The sequence below is a fragment of the Girardinichthys multiradiatus genome, chromosome Y (assembly GCF_021462225.1).
Source record: "Girardinichthys multiradiatus isolate DD_20200921_A chromosome Y, DD_fGirMul_XY1, whole genome shotgun sequence".
NCBI classification, from domain to species: Eukaryota; Metazoa; Chordata; class Actinopteri; order Cyprinodontiformes; family Goodeidae; genus Girardinichthys; species Girardinichthys multiradiatus.
In genome coordinates this window covers 31,461,869-31,482,398 of record NC_061818.1, presented here as the reverse complement: position 1 = coordinate 31,482,398, position 20,530 = coordinate 31,461,869, and the positions used below count along the sequence as shown (strand labels likewise).

Genomic DNA, 20,530 nt, shown 5'->3' with positions numbered 1-20,530 from the left:
AAGATGTCTTAAATATGATCCTCCTAAATAAAATAAAGCACTTTTAGACAGAAATATTATTTCATGGGTCATAGAATAAGCCATAATCAGTTTTCGGCAGGTGAAATACCCCCAAATTGTACTTTTGGGGATCTTTTTCAGTGTGGGAGTGTCTGTGCTCAGCAAGATGTCTTAAATATGACCCCCCTCAATGAAATGAAGCAATTTTAGACAGAAATAGTGTCTCATGAGTAAGAAAATAATACATGATCAATTTTTGGCAGGTGAAATAGTCCTATTTGGTCCATTTGGGGACCTTTTTCAGTGTGGGGATGATTGTTTGTTGCAGGATCAGTAAAGTATATTCCCTTTGAATGAAATAAAGTTATTTTAGGCAGAAATTGCATTTTATGGGTCAGGAAACAAGCCTTAATCACTTTTTGGCAGGTGAAATACCTAGATATTGTCCATGCTGAGGATTTCTTTAGTGTGGGATAGATTGTGTTCAACAAAATCGATAAAAATAATCCCTCTGAATGGAATAAAGTTATTTTAGGCAGAAATAACATTTCAAGGGTCAGAAAACAAGCCTTAATCAATTTTTGGCAAACAAAATAGTGCAATATGTTTCATTTTGTGTATTTTATTTAGTGTGAAATGGGCAGTTTTCAGTAAGATCAGTAAAATATAATTTCTCAGACTGAAGCAGAGCACTTTTAGGCTGAAATTACATTTCAATGGTCAGAAAAAAGGCCATAATCAATTTTTGGCAGAGGAAAAACACCTAGATTTCTGGCTATTTGGGCAATTTTGAACAGAGTGCATTCTCAGAGGTCTGTGAAATTCAGCCCATCAGTAAAATAGAGTCATTTAAGGCAGAAATTACATTTCATTGGTCAAGACATATTGGCCATAATCATTTTTTAGCAAAGAAAAACATCGATTTTTTGCCATTTGGGACTTAATTCATGCCTTCACTGAGATCTGTAAAATGTAGTTCCTCTGAGTGAAATACAGTTTATAATTTCGAAATTTTGCAACGTTTTCATTGGGCACTACCTGTTCTATTTTTTTTTTTCAAAATAAATGAATAATAACCACCTTGAAAAAAATATACGTCAAAAAACGTTTTTTTTTTATTTTATTTTGTAATTTATTAAGTTATATCCATCACAGTACTGTTGCGTGACAGAGTGCTTCTAAATCTAAGCAAGGTTAGTGCAGATAAATGATCAAAAGTTTATTCTTACTGCTATGGTTTAAAATGTAAATTTGCAGATATTTATGACAAACGACGAAACCGTGAAACCGAAACTTTCACAGTGAGAACGTCGCAAGTTTTATAAGAAGAAAAGGGTAAACGAGACACGCCTTCGCTGTAACATTGACCATACAGATATAACTGTTTTATTTGTTGACTTCAAGAGTTAAACCACCGAGAAAGAAACTCTCAAAACCAGACACTCAGCTAACAGGCTGGGCACGCTCTTGCAGCAAGCTCCTCCCCCTCTCGCTTCTCGCTCCTTCGCGGGGACGCGCCCGATCAGTTTTTGGCAGACCATCGCTTTTACAAAACCGAAAATAACTTCAAAATAAGGTGAACTAACTGCTCTGCAAGTTCTCCGTCATGTAAGTCTTTGGTTGTTTTCGACCGAAGGCGTCATCGTAAGTTCCGGTGATGTATTTTTTCAAAATAAAGGTTTCCAATATTATAGCCAAGCGAAGCAACGTTTTGAGGCATATATTTGGAGCCAATAGAGATTAACTGTTGGTGGTGACTCATGAACGCATCGATCGGTATTTGTTGCGAGGTTCCTTCGGCCTCGAAAGGCTGTAAGTGAGCTGCGTTTACTCCCTCTAACCTTGGATCGCTTCTCTACAAACGACGAAAGAGGAAGGATACAGTCCAAACTTTAATAGTAAGAATGCCGAACAAAGAGACTGTAAACAATTTAACCATACTTTAATGTAGCGTTGAAGTTCTAAAGTTGCTAAATATTGCTCAACAGGTGTGCTAAATCGTTGTTAGCTTCTCTCAAAACGCAAGCTAGCTAGTTTTAACTGCTATTTAAAGCGAGTTAGCCACTCAAGTAAAATGCACAACAAAATTCACATGAGCCTGAATAAGGTTAATGTTTTCTCTTAGGTTAGCTAAGATGGGTTTATTCTAGTGAGGTGGAGCCGTCGACGTTAACTGTGGCTAAGTAGCTGTTTATATACTCCTGGCTTTAGTTTTACATTGTTGATTTTAGTTAAAGAGCTTATACGGCCGATTCGGAAGTCGCTGTAAACGTGACATGTCACCTTAGTTTGGCACCTGTTGGCAATACGCGGGTTTGACAGGTAAACCCACAGTAATGGGGCGACACCCCAAGCTGGTTCAGTACTCAAGTGAACAAAACAAGGAGCGTTTTCCATGTGTAAAAATAAAATCAGTTTATGGGTGTATACAGCGTTAATGGAGCTGCTGCTGAATCTTAGACAAGTCACCTGATTCATCGTAATCCTTAGATTAGCTCTGTGCGGACGTTGTGCTTCTTAGCTGCAAGTTATTTAAACACTCCTGACAATTAAAGTTGTTTGTGTGTAAAGGTGCTGTATGGTTAAATGTAAATATCCTCTGAATTAATGTAAACGATAAAATTAGGTAGAGGTCACCAGTGTTAACTCGTTCCACTTTTACCGCATTGCTGGAGACTTTTTTCTGTTTTCTTCACATGTCCAGTTTTACCAAAGGTTTAAAAGTGACACTTAACTGTTTATGGACCTCTGCCATTAGAGGCATAGTGCAAAAAAGTTATGAATGGCTGATCTGTCAAATCATTTCAGTTAATATTCACAGTCAGTAGTGAATGCTTTCTTTCCATAGATCTTGATTGAGTTTAGGGTGCTGAGAACTCTCACCCATCAACACCATGGGGGAACTCTTTAGAAGTGAAGAGATGACCCTGGCCCAGCTCTTCCTACAATCAGAAGCTGCCTACTGCTGCGTCAGTGAACTGGGAGAGATCGGGATGGTGCAGTTTCGTGATGTAAGTCCACTTTGCTTCTTGTCTTCATATTTTCCTTCTCCAAAAGTGCTGTTCTCAGTGTTACAGAACATTTTAGTCCTCTTTGTTTGGGTGAATAAAATCAGCTACATCAGTACTACTGTTGAGACAGTGGATGCCCTTTTGGTCATGTGCTCACAGCTGACTATTCATTTCAGGCATGAGAAGACTCATTCCTAACGAGCCTCAAGACAGGCTGTTGTCTTTGGATATAGGATGGGTGTAACTGAAAAGTCCTGTGCAACAACACGAGATGTTATCGGGCTCAAAACCCTGCAGCAGTTTAAGAAATTATGTGTTGGGCTTGTATGTTTAATCACTCAATTCTACTCTTCTTGTTTTAGTTAAATCCTGATGTAAACGTCTTCCAGCGAAAGTTTGTCAATGAAGTGCGGCGATGTGAGGAGATGGATCGTAAATTGAGTGAGCTTGAGTTTTTTCTGTACCAATAAAATTTGTTTATGACTATAAAAACACTGGATTCTGTCCGATTATAACACTGCTTTAAAGCTTCTACTTTGTGTGAGATTCCATTGTTGTTAAGTTTAATTGTTTTGCAATCACAACTGTTTGACAGGATTTGTGGAAAAAGAAGTTAAGAAGGCCAACATCCCAATAATGGACACAGGAGAGAACCCTGAAGTCCCTTTTCCAAGGGACATGATTGATCTGGAGGTGCTTGTTTTATTCTAAATCACACAACACGTCTCTATTTGTTTTTATATGTTTGTATTTCAGTACATCATATAAAAAAAATTAGAGTCCAGTAAATTTAATTATCGTATATGGTGCTTATCTTAGATATACAGTACAGACCAAAGGTTTGGACACACCTTCTCATTCAAAGAGTTTTCTTTATTTTCATGACTATGAATATTGTAGATTCACACTGAAGGCATCAAATCTATGAATTAACACATGTGGAATTATATACTGAACAAAAAAGTGTGAAACAACTGAAAATATGTCTTATATTCTAGGTTCTTCAAAGTAGCCACCTTTTGCTTTGATTACTGCTCCATGCACTCTTGGTATTCTGTTGATGAGCTTCAAGAGGTAGTCACCTGAAATGGTTTTCCAACAGTCTTGAAGGAGTTCCCAGAGATGCTTAGCACTTGTTGGCCTTTTTGCCTTCACTCTGCGGTCCAGCTCACCCCAAACCATCTCGATTGGGTTCAGGTCCGGTGACTGTGGAGGCCAGGTCATCTGGCGCAGCACCCCATCACTCTCCTTCTTGGTCAAATAGCCATTACACAGCCTGGAGGTGTGTTTGGGGTCATTGTCCTGTTGAAAAATAAATGATGGTCCAACTAAACGCAAACTGGATGGAATAGCATGCCGCTGCAAAATGCTGTGGTAGCCATGCTGGTTCAGTATGCCTTCAAATTTTGAATAAATCCCCAACAGTGTCACCAGCAAAGCACCCCCACACCATCACACCTCCTCCTCCATGCTTCACTGTGGGAACCAGACATGTAGAGTCCATCCGTTCGGTGGTTGGAACCAAAGATCTCAAACTTGGACTCATCAGACCAAAGCACAGATTTCCACTGGTCTAATGTCCATTCCTTGTGTTCTTTAGCCCAAACAAGTCTCTTCTGCTTGTTGCCTGTCCTCAGCAGTGGTTTCCTAGCAGCTATTTTACCATGAAGGCCTGATTCACACAGTCTCCTCTTAACAGTTGTTCTAGAGATGTGTCTGCTGCTAGAACTCTGTGTGGCATTGACCTGTTCTCTAATCTGAGCTGCTGTTAACCTGCGATTTCTGAGTCTGGTGACTCGGATGAACTTATCGTCCGCAGCAGAGGTGACTCTTGGTCTTCCTTTCCTGGGGCGGTCCTCATGTGAGCCAGTTTCTTTGTAGCGCTTGATGGTGTTTGCGACTGCACTTGAGGACACTTTCAAAGTTTCCAATTGTTCGGACTTACTGACCTTCATTTCTTAAAGTAATGATGGCCACTCGTTTTTCTTTACTTAGCTGCTTTTTTCTTGCCATAATACAAATTCTAACAGTCTATTCAGTAGGACTATCAGCTGTGTACTGTATCTACCTCCTGCACAACACAACTGATGGTCCCAACCCCATTTATAAGGCTTGAAATCCCACTTATTAAACCTGACAGGGCACACCTGTGAAAAAAACATTTCAGGTGACTACCTCTTGAAGCTCATCAACAGAATGCCAAGAGTGTGTGGAGCAGTAATCAAAGCAAAAGGTGGCTACTTTTAAGAACCTAGAATATAAGACATATTTTCAGTTGTTTCACACTTTTTTGTTCAGTATATAATTCCACATGTGTTAATTCATAGTTTTGATGCCTTCAGTGTGAAGCTACAATATTCATAGTCATGAAAATAAAGACAACTCTTTGAATGAGAAGTTGTGTCCAAACCTTTGGTCTGTACTGTATGAGGCAAACCGAACTCATAAAACCATAAAGTTGAATGAGCTTCTTTTGCTTCTTCCTATTAGGGGACAAATATCAGGCCCATCTGTTCAATATAAGGCAATAAGTGAAAGAGAAGTTTCATCAGTTTAATGCAAGAGCTATAAAAGAAAGCTGCAATCATGCAGTGAACAGATGTTCAGTCCGTTACAATGCAATTAACCTTTTGATTACCACTAGTCAATTTGTTAGTGTTGAATAACTCTATAAAATACAGGTTTGGAGTTCAGGATTATTTTTATTTGATATTATCCCTCACAGGCTACATTTGAAAAGCTTGAGAATGAACTGAAGGAAATAAACACAAACCAGGAGGCCCTGAAGAAGAACTTCCTGGAATTGACTGAGCTCAAGCACATTTTGCACCGTACTCAGCAGTTTTTCAATGAGGTCAGTTTCATTGTTTTCACAGACCTCTGAAGTATTGTCTTCTGCTTCTTGGGTTTTTAACATTGTTTTTAACACACAGGTCGCTTCTATTGCAAGGAAGTCTTTTATTAGGATTTTCAATTATATCTTTTGAATAAGATATTATGACTTCATCATTTTGACTTAATTGATAAATTTAAAGAAATAGATTATCAGTTTTTTTTGTCTGTTTCACATATAACAGCTGTCAGCATTGCTCACATAGAAACACAAAGCTATGCATATGACTACTCGAATTTAACAAAAGGTGTTGTCACTCATGATTTTTAATAGTTGATCACATGATTGCAGCGATTTGCTTGGCCAATCATTTTAGTCAGTGCACTGTTTGGTACTTCACCCCAGTGGTATTAAATTCCAGATCCTGCCTGCGCTTAAACAACCTTTGCCCAACATTATTTCCACCTCACTGCCTTCACAAGCCAAAGTGTGTCGACTGACAGCACAGAGGCATCTTTTACAAGCTGTTATGAGCTCTGATTTAGGCAAATGATTCAACTTAACAAGTAAATGATTAAAGAAAAAGTCACCTGACTAAATCTCTTTAAATATCCTTAGGATGTTTTATAAATGTTGGCTTTCATACATGTATTTACATAATAATTCAGCTCCCAGAATGAGTGTTGACTTTATGTGTAATGATTTTAATGGTTTGTTTTGCTGTTTGACAGATGGAAGATCCCAGTTTGCTTGAAGAGTCCTCCATTCTCCTGGATCCCAATGAGCCAAACAGAGTAGCTCCTCTCAGACTTGGGTGAGCCTGTTTTCTACACTTCTGTTATTTAAAAGGAATAAGATGTTTTCTCCGTCTTATTTGGGGGGTTTCCATCTTGTGCTTTTTGGCCGTCTTGTGTCTGCAACCAGTGTGTTATAACTGGGAAAACACCTCCCACACATTTAGGCTCTCTCTTTCAGACAGGAGAGACAGTCTTCTAAAGAAGAAATGGGCTCAAAATAGTACATTTAATTGGTTATAGTTGTTTGAAGCATACCTTTGCAGTTTTTCCAATGTGTGTACAGTTGAAGGATTGTTTCCCTGTTATAGATTTGTCGCTGGAGTCATAGGCAGGGAACGTATTCCCACATTTGAGAGGATGTTGTGGAGAGTTTGCAGAGGCAACGTGTTCCTGCGGCAGGCGGACATCGAAGACCCTCTGGAGGACCCCACTTCAGTCAGTGCTGTTCATAAACGGTCATATCAGATGTTTAGGTTTTCATTTGGGTTTCTAACTGAACAATGTTTTCTCAGGGTGACCAGGTCCACAAGTCTGTCTTCATCATATTTTTCCAGGGAGACCAGCTGAAGAATAGAGTCAAGAAAATCTGTGAGGGGTACGTTACTCAGCATCTGAGCAACGTACTTAACATAACAGTTTATTGTACTTAACTAACAGCTTGTTTACATGTCCTTACCTGTTTGTCATTAGGTTCAGAGCAACATTATACCCATGTCCAGAAACCCCCCAGGAGAGGAAAGAGATGCTTGCTGGAGTGAATGCTCGCATTGATGACCTGCAAATGGTGAATAAATATTCAGGGAAAACAGCGACTCAGATTGGACTTTTTAACATTACTGGTCTGGAGAAACTTTTCTTGTTTTATTCTCAGGGGTTGGGGACCATTGGGGTTTCTTTTCTTTTGAGATTTCAAACAGACTTATAATCTACTTCCCGATCTAATTTAACTAAAACTACTTCTTTGCACAAAATGGTGACTTCCTAACCTTTCCACTAAAAGCACAGTAGTTATTTGGTGTATACGTAGCTCCCAAGTGTTTATTATCTCCTCAGAGATAAAGTAGTCCAGGAGAATCCACCCTTCCTTCTATTTACCTTCTCAACGCCTACTGGGAAACTTTGTGGAGGCAGTGATTCTTATTAGTACATATGAGCAGAAACTATTTAGACTTCTGTCTGCAGAATCAAACATCGCCTCAACAGCAGATGTGTGCACAGGGCTTAAATGTCCTGATATTTGCCGATCATAGGGCTTAGTCTAAAATATGACTCATACAGCAGCACAAATAGTGGGTGGGGGGGAATCTTGTGGGTTAGACAACCGGTTAATTGTAAATAGAGCTTGCTGTTAATGTTTTATCTAATTTGGACTTGAACAAGGCATTCCCAGGCCAGGGGGCCGCAGGAACCCTCCTGATCAGTTGTCTGAACCATCCCAACTGGGTCTAAACTCCAGACATGAAAATATACAGGTCCTTCTCAAAATATTAGCATATTGTGATAAAGTTCATTATTTTCCATAATGTCATGATGAAAATTTAACATTCATATATTTTAGATTCATTGCACACTAACTGAAATATTTCAGGTCTTTTATTGTCTTAATACAGATGATTTTGGCATACAGCTCATGAAAACCCAAAATTCCTATCTCACAAAATTAGCATATTTCATCCGACCAATAAAAGAAAAGTGTTTTTAATAATAAAAACGTCAACCTTCAAATAATCATGTACAGTTATGCACTCAATACTTGGTCGGGAATCCTTTTGCAGAAATGACTGCTTCAATGTGGCGTGGCATGGAGGCAATCAGTCTGTGGCACTGCTGAGGTCTTATGGAGGCCCAGGATGCTTCGATAGCGGCCTTTAGCTCATCCAGAGTGTTGGGTCTTGAGTCTCTCAACGTTCTCTTCACAATATCCCACAGATTCTCTATGGGGTTCAGGTCAGGAGAGTTGGCAGGCCAATTGAGCACAGTGATACCATGGTCAGTAAACCATTTACCAGTGGTTTTGGCACTGTGAGCAGGTGCCAGGTCGTGCTGAAAAATGAAATCTTCATCTCCATAAAGCTTTTCAGCAGATGGAAGCATGAAGTGCTCCAAAATCTCCTGATAGCTAGCTGCATTGACCCTGCCCTTGATAAAACACAGTGGACCAACACCAGCAGCTGACACGGCACCCCAGACCATCACTGACTGTGGGTACTTGACACTGGACTTCTGGCATTTTGGCATTTCCTTCTCCCCAGTCTTCCTCCAGACTCTGGCACCTTGATTTCCGAATGACATGCAGAATTTGCTTTCATCCGAAAAAAGTACTTTGGACCACTGAGCAACAGTCCAGTGCTGCTTCTCTGTAGCCCAGGTCAGACGCTTCTGCCGCTGTTTCTGGTTCCAAAGTGGCTTGACCTGGGGAATGCGGCACCTGTAGCCCATTTCCTGCACACGCCTGTGCACGGTGGCTCTGGATGTTTCTACTCCAGACTCAGTCCACTGCTTCCGCAGGTCCCCCAAGGTCTGGAATCAGCTCTTCTCCACAATCTTCCTCAGGGTCCGGTCACCTCTTCTCGTTGTGCAGCGTTTTCTGCCACACTTTTTCCTTCCCACAGACTTCCCACTGAGGTGCCTTGATACAGCACTCTGGGAACAGCCTATTCGTTCAGAAATTTCTTTCTGTGTCTTATATTTCAGTTAGTGTGCAATGAATCTAAAATATATGAATGTTAAATTTTCATCATTACATTATGGAAAATAATGAACTTTATCACAAAATGCTAATATTTTGAGAAGGACCAGTAGTTAGATTCCCTCCTAGATAGTGATGCATAGGGATGTTATCGAGCCACTGTTTCCTAACTATTATAACAAGTTAGCTCTAAATTAGTAGTTTGTTGATTAATGTTGTAACTAAGACTTTTTCAGGATACAGCAAAGAAAATATTGCCTGCCTTTTTAAGTTTCATGGAGATCATGATGAATATGAAAGATGTCTTCCTCTGTTCCTGAAGGTTCTGAACCAGACTGAGGATCATAGGCAGAGAGTCCTGCAGGCTGCAGCCAAGACCCTCAGGGTGTGGTTTATTAAGGTGAGGAAGATGAAGGCCATCTACCACACCCTCAACCTCTGCAACATCGACGTCACTCAGAAATGTCTGATCGCTGAGGTGTGGTGTCCTGTGAATGACATGGACTCCATCCAGTTTGCCCTGCGAAGGGGCACAGCGAGTAAACCTAAAGGGTGGAGGGTCTATTTTTCAGTATATACAGGTCCTTCTCAAAATATTAGCATATTGTGATAAAGTTAATTATTTTCCATAATGTCATGATGAAAATTTAACATTCATATATTTTAGATTCATTGCACACTAACTGAAATATTTCAGGTCTTTTATTGTCTTAATACAGATGATTTTGGCATACAGCTCATGAAAACCCAAAATTCCTATCTCACAAAATTAGCATATTTCATCTGACCAATAAAAGAAAAGTGTTTTTAATAATAAAAACGTCAACCTTCAAATAATCATGTACAGTTATGCACTCAATACTTGGTCGGGAATCCTTTTGCAGAAAGGACCCTGAGGAAGATTGTGGAGAAGGGCTGATTCCAGACCTTGGGGGACCTGCGGAAGCAGTGGACTGAGTCTGGAGTAGAAACATCCAGAGCCACCCTGCACAGGCGTGTGCAGGAAATGGGCTACAGGTGCCGCATTCCCCAGGTCAAGCCACTTTTGAACCAGAAACAGCGGCAAAAGCGCCTGACCTGGGCTACAGAGAAGCAGCACTGGACTGTTGCTCAGTGGTCCAAAGTACTTTTTTCGGATGAAAGCAAATTCTGCATGTCATTCGGAAATCAAGGTGCCAGAGTCTGGAGGAAGACTGGGGAGAAGGAAATGCCAAAATGCCAGAAGTCCAGTGTCAAGTACCCACAGTCAGTGATGGTCTGGGGTGCCGTGTCAGCTGCTGGTGTTGGTCCACTGTGTTTTATCAAGGGCAGGGTCAATGCAGCTAGCTATCAGGAGATTTTGGAGCACTTCATGCTTCCATCTGCTGAAAAGCTTTATGGAGATGAAGATTTCGTTTTTCAGCACGACCTGGCACCTGCTCACAGTGCCAAAACCACTGGTAAATGGTTTACTGACCATGGTATCACTGTGCTCAATTGGCCTGCCAACTCTCCTGACCTGAACCCCATAGAGAATCTGTGGGATATTGTGAAGAGAACGTTGAGAGACTCAAGACCCAACACTCTGGATGAGCTAAAGGCCGCTATCGAAGCATCCTGGGCCTCCATAAGACCTCAGCAGTGCCACAGGCTGATTGCCTCCATGCCACGCCGCATTGAAGCAGTCATTTCTGCAAAAGGATTCCCGACCAAGTATTGAGTGCATAACTGTACATGATTATTTGAAGGTTGACGTTTTTTGTATTGAAAACACTTTTCTTTTATTGGTCGGATGAAATATGCTAATTTTGTGAGATAGGAATTTTGGGTTTTCATGAGCTGTATGCCAAAATCATTCGTATTAAGACAATAAAAGACCTGAAATATTTCAGTTAGTGTGCAATGAATCTAAAATATATGAATGTTAAATTTTCATCATGACATTATGGAAAATAATGAACTTTATCACAATATGCTAATATTTTGAGAAGGACCTGTATATGTTAAATTTGAGTGGAAGTGTTGAACATCTTGGGTTTTGTTTTCTTTAGGAGAAGAGTGGTTCCACTGTGCCTTCCATTCTCAATCGAATGCAGGCCAACCAGACCCCACCCACATATAACAAGACCAACAAGTTCACCTCAGGATTCCAGAACATTGTGGAGTCTTATGGGATCGGCAGCTACCGTGAAATAAACCCAGGTTAGCACATGTCAAGCCAGTTTATTTTATTATTGTTTGGATTTGTTTTACACTTTGTCCTCTTTAAAAATCCCTTTCCTCAGCTTCAACGTTATCCATGATCATTGACATATTTCACTTACTCGTTACATGTTCCACCACCACCCCCTCTTCTTCGTTTGATACCTGCGTTCTTGTCTTCAGCACCATACACCATAATTACCTTCCCCTTCCTGTTTGCTGTCATGTTTGGTGACTTGGGCCATGGGACTCTCATGACCTGTGCTGCTCTGTACCTTGTGTTAAGAGAGAGCAGGCTGATGGCGCAAAAGAACGATAATGAGGTATGGATTGTTTCATCATCTCATTAATCTCCGCCCGCTGAACTGCAGAGAATCTGCAGTATTTTACAGCCCCTGATCACTTTAGTTCACGTGTGCTTTTTATTTGAAATCCTCCCATTCATGTTTTTTTCTCTCTAGTTATTCTTTATTAACCCTTTTTTTTTTTTGTGGCAGATATTCAACATGGTGTTTGCAGGACGCTACATCATCCTGCTGATGGGAATATTCTCCATGTACACTGGCATTATTTACAATGACTGCTTCTCAAAGTCCCTCAATATATTTGGTTCTGGATGGAGCGTCAGACCCATGTTTAAAGAAGGCAACTGGACGTAAGTATCACCAATGGAAATGTTAAAGCAAAGGTTGTACCTATTGCTGCCTTTGTTAGCATTAAAAGTAACATCAGTACTTTGGATTTCCTGTTCATCAGCTGATGTTGTGCGCAAAAATTGTTAAACAAAACAGAAAATATTAGACCATCCGTTCTGTGAAAATTTGGCAGTGGTTTTTGTGTGGTGTCACTGTTTTTTACACAAGGAAAACCAGAGAATTAACAAAAACCAAGGATTGTTCTCAGGCTCCAGTTGAAGTAAATGTAAACAGATGTTTTTGTCTTATTCTCTTCAGAATTGACACACTTGAAGGCAACAGAGCCTTGCAGTTGGATCCTGCAGTAGAGGGAGTGTTTGGAGGGCCTTACCACTTTGGAATTGATCCAGTAAATTTTTAAGACTTATTTAATGTGTTTTTTGGGATCCCTATTTTCATAGGTCTGCTTATTCTAAGTTAGCATCAGCTTGTTTCATTGACTGATAAGGCATATATTTAGCATGGTTTAAATACAATTTAATAAATAATATTCATAGATTTATTATTATTTTGATTGAGATGCACCAATCAACTGGCCAGAGTTCAGAAAACATAATTTTTCTATTAGTTGATTGGCAGGCCAAAAACAGAAAAAACGGATTTTTATATTTATTAAATGCGTGAAAACTGAGAATTCCTACCATTTCAGTCTACAAAAGCATTAACATCATGTACCTGGATGTACTTTTGTACAGTTTAATTAAACAAATCTGAACTAATTAGATGTATTTTCATATTTCCCATAAACTAAACATACAATTCTCTTAAGCATTGTCAGACATAGTGGATTTCAAGTTAACAGGTTAAAAGAAATCTCAAATAGCACCATATTGATGTTCCAAATCATTTTGCATTACAGTTTAATAGTGAAAATATGTTTTAGTTCTAGCATTTAATAATGCGAGTCAAGCTTACAGTACTGTTCTAATCTCTTCTCCATCTTGTTAAAAAGCTCAGATAGCGGTGACCCCATATACTGCCTGATATACTGCAGTATATGGGGTCAGTATCAGTGTTATCATTTGTTTTATTGCTTGGCGTCACCTCTGTCAAAGAAATCAAAGCACATGTTTTTCTTTCCTTACGTGATGCATTCTTGAAGAAAAATTACATCGCAATCAGAATCGGTATCGGCCTGATTGGTGCATCTCTAATCATCACTAAATCTGCTGTGCAAAGCTACCCTTGGTTCTATAACAAGATTTTTTTTATATCTTTTCAAAATATTTCTCAGATATGGAGTATTTCTATCAACAAGCTCACATTTTTGAACTCCTTCAAGATGAAGATGTCCGTTATCCTAGGAGTCACCCACATGCTCTTCGGAGTCTCTCTAAGTCTCTTCAACCATCTGTGAGTTTTTCATGTCTGTTGTTTTTGATATCTCTTTTTTTTTTGGTTCTGTTTCCCTGCATTAATGCCAAGCTGACCACATGATGTGATTTACTGCAGGTATTTCAATAAGCCACTGAACATCTACTTTGGGTTCATCCCAGAGATTGTCTTCATGTCCAGTCTGTTTGGCTACTTGGTGATTCTGATCTTCTATAAGTGGGTTTCGTATGACGCACGCACCTCCAGGGATGCTCCCAGTCTCCTCATTGCCTTCATTAACATGTTCCTCTTCAGCTATAATGACCCCAGTAGCAAACCTCTCTACAGGGGACAGGTCAGACCAGTCCACCATAATATGTAAATAAGATGACTTCTAGTTTGGAGATGAGCACAACAAACTGATTTGTTTTCTCTCTTCTTGTCTATGTAGATGGGTCTACAAATATTCTTGGTGGTAATTGCCTTAGCATGTGTTCCCTGCATGTTGATTGTAAAAACTCTGGTTCTGCGGAGACAGTATTTGTGGCAAAAACATCTGGTAAGATGAAAGTAGATGCATTGTGACCGTGCATTTCAGTAGGTGGTAATTTATTCTGTTTTAACATCTTGTTCCTCAGGGCACACAGAACTTTGGAGGCATCAGAGTTGGCAACGGTCCCACTGAGGACGAGGCAGACATTATCCAGCACGACCAGCTCGCACAGCAGTCTGAAGAAGAACCAGAGGTAAATGCAACCTTTTCCTAGCAATGTTCAAGTGTTTCAGATTTGTAGCTGAAAGGATTTGGTACTGATTGCTTCCAGTGCAGAAGGAACAGCAGTTCAGCAGTTTGAGAGAGCAGATGGGAGCAGAAGTAATATGATCCTCTCACATGTTTGAATAATTCAGCTGTAGCTGAAACCTAACCTCATGTTTGCACTACCAATGTGGCAATGCTCAACATCAATTATAGATAAGTGTGGATTGTTGTTCCTTCTTTCCCTACGTTTTTATGCCTATTTGATTCTATCAGTGTAGGCTTTTGTGACATGCTGTCCAGTCATCCTGCAGCTCTTAAAGTGTAGTTTTATTTTTCACTGTAAATGGATAACCTAGTGTGTGTGGGCAGGATGTCGGCATGCTCAAACACTGTCTTCACCACCTTTACAAATGTGTAACTGGTTTCTTTTGTTACTTCTCTGTCATTGATGTTTGTCTGTTGATGTGCATTTTTTCAATAACAAAGAGTTCCATTTTGTTACCTGCTTTCAAGGCCTGTGAGGAGGAAGAGGTAGGACCGGAGTTTATGCTGCACCTTTGTCGCTTCCTTTAGACTTGCATGTCTCAGTTCACCTTTCTTACTGCACCTCGCCTCAGCAGCGTTTGCCCTTAGCTTTGTTGGTTGTGGGTATGTTTGTGTATGTCGGTGTGTCCTAGGTGTTTCATCAGGCATTGGGCATCAGTAGATCTATGCTTCCCTGAGGTCTCAGAGATGTGCATGATGCATCAGCAGGGCAGCTGGTACTTTGGCTTCACAGGGTCCAAAGAGAACAATGCTTCTACTAATTTGGAGGTTTTTTCATCTGCAATACATAACAGCTTGCCTGTTGGTGACTAATGATCATGCACGTAAACCAGAGTCCTCCTTTATGGGCCTCAGGACTTGTTGTAATTATGTGCTCATTTTAAATCTTGTGCTGACATGTTTGTATGTTTTTCCACAGTTTAAATTTGCAGATGTGGCTGTGCATCAGGCGATTCACACCATTGAGTACTGCCTTGGCTGCATCTCTAACACTGCTTCTTATCTGAGGCTCTGGGCCCTCAGTCTCGCTCATGCACGTAAGGAATAGCACAAGCAGCACACACACATTAAAAAAAATGAATAAATTGTTGCACCAACACACCAATCACAGGGTTGTTTTTTCTCTTGCATGTTTTCATGAACAGAGCTGTCAGAGGTCCTTTGGTCCATGGTGATGCGCATTGGCCTTTTGTCACGAAACTTCGGAGGTTTCTTCCTTCTTGCTATCGTCTTTTACTTCTTTGCCGTTCTCACAGTTGCCATTCTTCTCATTATGGAGGGACTGTCAGCCTTTCTGCATGCACTTCGACTGCACTGGTAAGTTTACATTTTTCTAACTATAGAGATGTTTGTATAGGGATTAACCTAATGGTGTTACTGATCTTACATTCATGAATTCCACAAAATTCATATAATCTGTCATTGTGATGTTAATTAGGCTCCAATGTCTCATTTTATATTTTGACTCCTTCATTTCCATTTAAATAACTAAATTCAGAACTACAGCTCCATCTGCTGGCCACTCAGCTGAACATATTATTCTGCAGAAACAAATGCATAATGAGAATCTAGTTAAATTATTTTAATGAGTGCCTTGCAGATAAACAAACTGTTCTAACTACACGACATTGGAAAGGCAAACTAGCAGTAGCTAGAGTAACTAGTATTATTTTGTAAAGATATCTTGTTTACTGGAATCCCATCACTCAGATGAAATAGCCTTGCTGCTGTAGGGAATTTGTTTGGCTTACTTTACCAGATAATGAGGTCAAAGCAGAACTATAACATTTGTTCCTAGAAATAAAAAACAAAAAGCCTAGATCTATTTGGATGCGTTGCTAGAAATTTGGTGTGCTGAGATGATGCTCTAGAGGCCTCAACCAACAGAATAACTCATCAGTTAGGTAGACGTTTTTACTATGTAACTAACGAACACGTTGTGCTCCCTGGAAAATCTGATCCTTTTATTTAAATGTTTTAAATTTTTGTGCTTCCCTCATCTATATATATATATATATACCTGTCATTTTAGTGTGGGAGGTCAGTCAGTCAGTCATTTTCTACCGCTTATTCCATAGTGGGTTGCGGGGGAGCTGGTGCCTATCTCCAGCAGTCTATGGGCCAGAGGCAGGGTACATCCTGGACAGGTCGCCAGTCCATCGCAGGGCAACGCACAAACAACCATGCACACACTCATTCATACACCTAAGGGCAATTTAGATTGACCAATTAACCTAACAGGCATGTCTTTGGACTGTGGGAGGAAGCCGGAGTACCCGGTGAGAACCACGCATGCACGGGGAGAACATGCAAACTCCATGCAGAAAGACCCCCGGCCGGGAATCGAACCCAGGACCTTCTTGCTGCAAGGCAACAGTGCTACCAACTGCGCCACCGTGCAGCCAGTGTGGGAGGTTTCATGGCTAAATTGGACCAGCCTGGTAGCCAGTCTTCATTGATTGCACATTGCACCAGTAAGAGCAGTGTGAAGGTTTAATTAGCAGGGTAAGAGCACAGTTTTGCTCAAAATATTGAAATGCACACAACATTATGGATGACATACAAGAGTTCAAAAGAGGACAAATTGTTGGTGCACGTCTTGCTGGCGCATCTGTGACCAAGACAGCAAGTCTTTGTGATGTATCAAGAGCCACGGTATCCATGGTAATGTCAGCATACCACCAAGAAGGACGAACCACATCCAACAGGATTAACTGTGGACGCAAGAGGAAGCTGTCTGAAAGGGATGTTCGGGTGCTAACCTGGATTGTATCCAAAAAACATAAAACCACGGCTGCCCAAATCACGGCAGAATTAAATGTGCACCTCAACTCTCCTGTTTCCACCAGAACTGTCCGTCGGAGCTCCACAGGGTCAATATACACGGCCGGGCTGCTATAGTCAAACCTTTGGTCACTCATGCCAATGTCAAACGTTGGTTTCAATGGTGCAAGGAGCGCAAATCTTGGGCTGTGGACAATGTGAAACATGTATTGTTCTCTGATAAGTCCACCTTTACTGTTTTCCCCGCATCCGAGAGAGTTACGGTGTGGAGAAGCCCCAAAGAAGCGTACCACCCAGACTGTTGCATGCCCAGAGTGAAGCATGGGGGTGGATCAGTGATGGTTTGGGCTGCCATATCATGGCATTCCCTTGGCCCAATACTTGTGCTAGATGGGCGTGTCACTGCCAAGGACTACCAAACCATTCTTGAGGACCATGTGCATCCAATGGTTCAAAGATTGTATCCTGAAGGCGGTGCCGTGTATCAGGATGACAATGCACCAATACACACAGCAAGACTGGTGAAAGATTGGTTTGATGAACATGAAAGTGAAGTTGAACATCTCCCATGGCCTGCACAGTCACCAGATCTAAATATTATTGAGCCACTTTGGGGTGTTTTGGAGGAGCGAGTCAGGAAACGTTTTCCTCCACCAGTATCACGTAGTGACCTGGCCACTATCCTGCAAGAAGAATGGCTTAAAATCCCTCTGACCACTGTGCAGGACTTGTATATGTCATTCCCAAGATGAATTGATGCTGTATTGGACGCAAAAGGAGGCCCTACACCATACTAATAAATTATTGTGGTCTAAAACCAGGTGTTTCAGTTTCATTGTCCAACCCCTGTATATATATATATATATATTTTTTTTTTTACAACAGACAGGCTTAGGAATGATGGGTATTCCTGACTCCTTAGTTAAAAGGTCATCCCGCTGTCCTCTCGGATTGGACTTTTAAAAATAGCTCCCGATCATTTTCGTAAGGCGAGGTGTGTTGGGTGTCTGGCTCCAGGGCCAGACTCATGATGATATAAACATGACTAACTGCAGACTGGAATCAGGAGCAGGGGTCATGAGCCTTGACTGTTTCATTCAGCTTTACACCCCCACCGGCTTATCCATCATCACTGTATTCCTGACAAGATTATTATCTGAAAACACTTCTTGCTTAATGGCTTTCACTGTATCTTCTATTTCTCCCCTCAGGGTGGAGTTCCAAAACAAATTCTACGCAGGCCAGGGCTTCAAATTTCTCCCCTTTACCTTCGAAAGCATCTTGGATGGAAGATTTGAAGAGTGAAAAAACCTTCTTATACCTGGTTCTCCCTTCACTTCAGTTCGTGTGTAGCTCAAGTGTTTTTTGTTGTTCTTTTTGTGTGTGTGGTTAAGTCTCCATATTACCACAGCAGCTCTGGTAATGACTCCTGACTTGGTGATCCTATAGACGTTTTACTTCACTTGTTGTATTTCCTTTGCTATTATTTATACTGTCTTTTTCTTTATAAAACCTGTTCTGCTGATCTTTGTTGGAGAAATCCTCAACACGATAAACTAGATGTGCCCTCTGCTGGTGCTTAAAGATGCTTAAACAGCGATAGAAGTGTTGGTCCTTGTTTATTCGCTTGTCTTTGATGTTTTTGCCTCTTTAAGTTGTTTTTGCACAGACACCTTACTCAGAATTATAAAGCTCTACAGGAAACACAGCTTAATGTTTCCTTGAATATGAAGGCAAATGCATATATTATAGCAATAGTTAGTCTTTGTGTTTTCCTGTCGGTGTACATGAAAAAGATGAAGAATCTGCAGATGGCTAATGTGTAATCTGGTAGAAGGGTTCAAAAGCAGCCAGCGGATATGTTCAGGTCATAAATGGTTGACCTAACACATTACTTATCCGTAATTCTGTCAATAAACTGGGAAGAGCTGGTTTAAGTTGGTTTTGTTTTTACTCTTCAGCTTATAATTTTATTATAATTTATTATAATTGTGTAGTATTGTCCGTTAATCAGACCACTTCCTGATTTCAAAACCTTCTGACACTTTGAATGCTTGTTAAATAAAAATAATTACAGAAGTATCACAAGTAGGAACACGTTTTTAAGTTCAACTTTGTTCCTTTTAAAAACTCTGTTTAAACTTGGGAACTTATGTTTTATTTTAGAGTTATTCATAAATCTTAATTTATTAATACACAAAAAAGAACAATTCTCAAAGTTTAAAAAATACATTTCAGGAAACACCTTAGCTTAAAATATTCCTTCCCCCTCTCTCCACCCCATTTCCTGTTGGTTAACTTACAAAATAAGGACCACAAGTGTGACAAAATAAAAAAATTAATAATTGTAATTCCTTGAAAGTTACTTTTCCCAAATACAAATATCAAACTTAATTATCTGTGATGTAAATAAGCTATATAAGTAATGCACATGGTAATCATTTCCTATGCAATACTAGTTTTGTCTGTTTGACTTTGGACTTGCATCACAGTGGACCAACGCCTGCAGATGACATCGCAACACTGACGTTAATAGACAGTCAAGACGTTTTTATCCTTTGCCCACATAGGACACTTCAGATGTGTCTGGGACAGAAGTGGGTTAACACAAATAATTTTACAATTGTATCCCATGTATTTTATGTCTGTTAGTTGTGGCTCTTGAAGCAATGATTCCAACTATAGTCCAGACCTTGTCAATCACATTTAAAATCTTCAAACCGACTTTGCTTTATCATCCTCTCAAGGCTGTTATCTCGTTTTTTTTTCTTTTATAACAAACGTTTTTCCTTCTGCTCAACTTTCCATTAAATATGCTAGGATACAGCACTCTGAACAGGTAGCTTATTTAGCAATGGTAATTTAATGGTTACCTTCCCTTTAGAGGGTGTCAGTGATTCTCTTGGACACTGTGTAGGTCATAACTTTTTTTTATTGGTTAGTGTAATATTCTAATTTTGTGAACTACATTTTTATTAGACGTAAGCTATAATAATCAAATAGTGTTTGAAATGTTACTCTATATTTAACCTATATGTAAAGAGTTTCACTTTTTGAATTGACCTACTGTATTAGACTCTCTGATCATCGAGAAAGTTATGTAAATAAATGGGATGTAGTTTTCAGTGTCAGTAAATGTCCTGTGGCTTTACACAGTGACTGTGCTGTCGCTCCTCTAGGGGGTGCTGTTCACCTGTGGAATATTCCAAACGGGTGATATTTTTTGTTGCCCGTCCCAGCTGTTTCAGAATGGGTTGCAAGCATCAAATTCAAAATAAGAGACTATTGACAAAAAAAAAAAAAAAGAACTAAAAGTATAATTTTGAACATGAAATATCTTGTATTTGTAGTGTATTCAATTGCATATAGGTTGAACAAGATTTGCAAATCACTATTCTGTTTTTATTTACTTCCCAACTTC

General features: G+C 40.0%; 1 protein-coding gene across 2 annotated transcripts; it reads left to right on the top strand.

Annotated features, from left to right (window-relative positions):
- Positions 1–1,635: 1,635 nt before the first annotated feature.
- LOC124864406 (V-type proton ATPase 116 kDa subunit a 1-like) lies at positions 1,636–19,046 on the top strand. 2 transcript variants are annotated; one of them, XM_047359184.1, is made up of 22 exons: positions 1,636–1,898; positions 2,849–3,011; positions 3,374–3,452; positions 3,607–3,704; positions 5,737–5,865; positions 6,576–6,658; positions 6,950–7,076; positions 7,154–7,236; positions 7,332–7,425; positions 9,653–9,865; positions 11,361–11,511; positions 11,695–11,834; positions 12,009–12,166; positions 12,465–12,555; positions 13,441–13,559; positions 13,659–13,875; positions 13,972–14,079; positions 14,159–14,266; positions 14,767–14,811; positions 15,245–15,362; positions 15,471–15,642; positions 18,321–19,046. In XM_047359184.1, exons 2-22 carry the CDS (start codon positions 2,895–2,897, stop codon positions 18,412–18,414), a joined length of 2,544 nt encoding a protein of 847 aa, XP_047215140.1. In that variant the 5' UTR covers positions 1,636–1,898; positions 2,849–2,894; the 3' UTR covers positions 18,415–19,046. The 2 variants fall into 2 exon arrangements, with proteins under 2 accessions (XP_047215140.1, XP_047215141.1); XM_047359185.1 differs by lacking the exon at positions 14,767–14,811 and having other exon boundaries at positions 1,637–1,898.
- Positions 19,047–20,530: the final 1,484 nt, after the last annotated feature.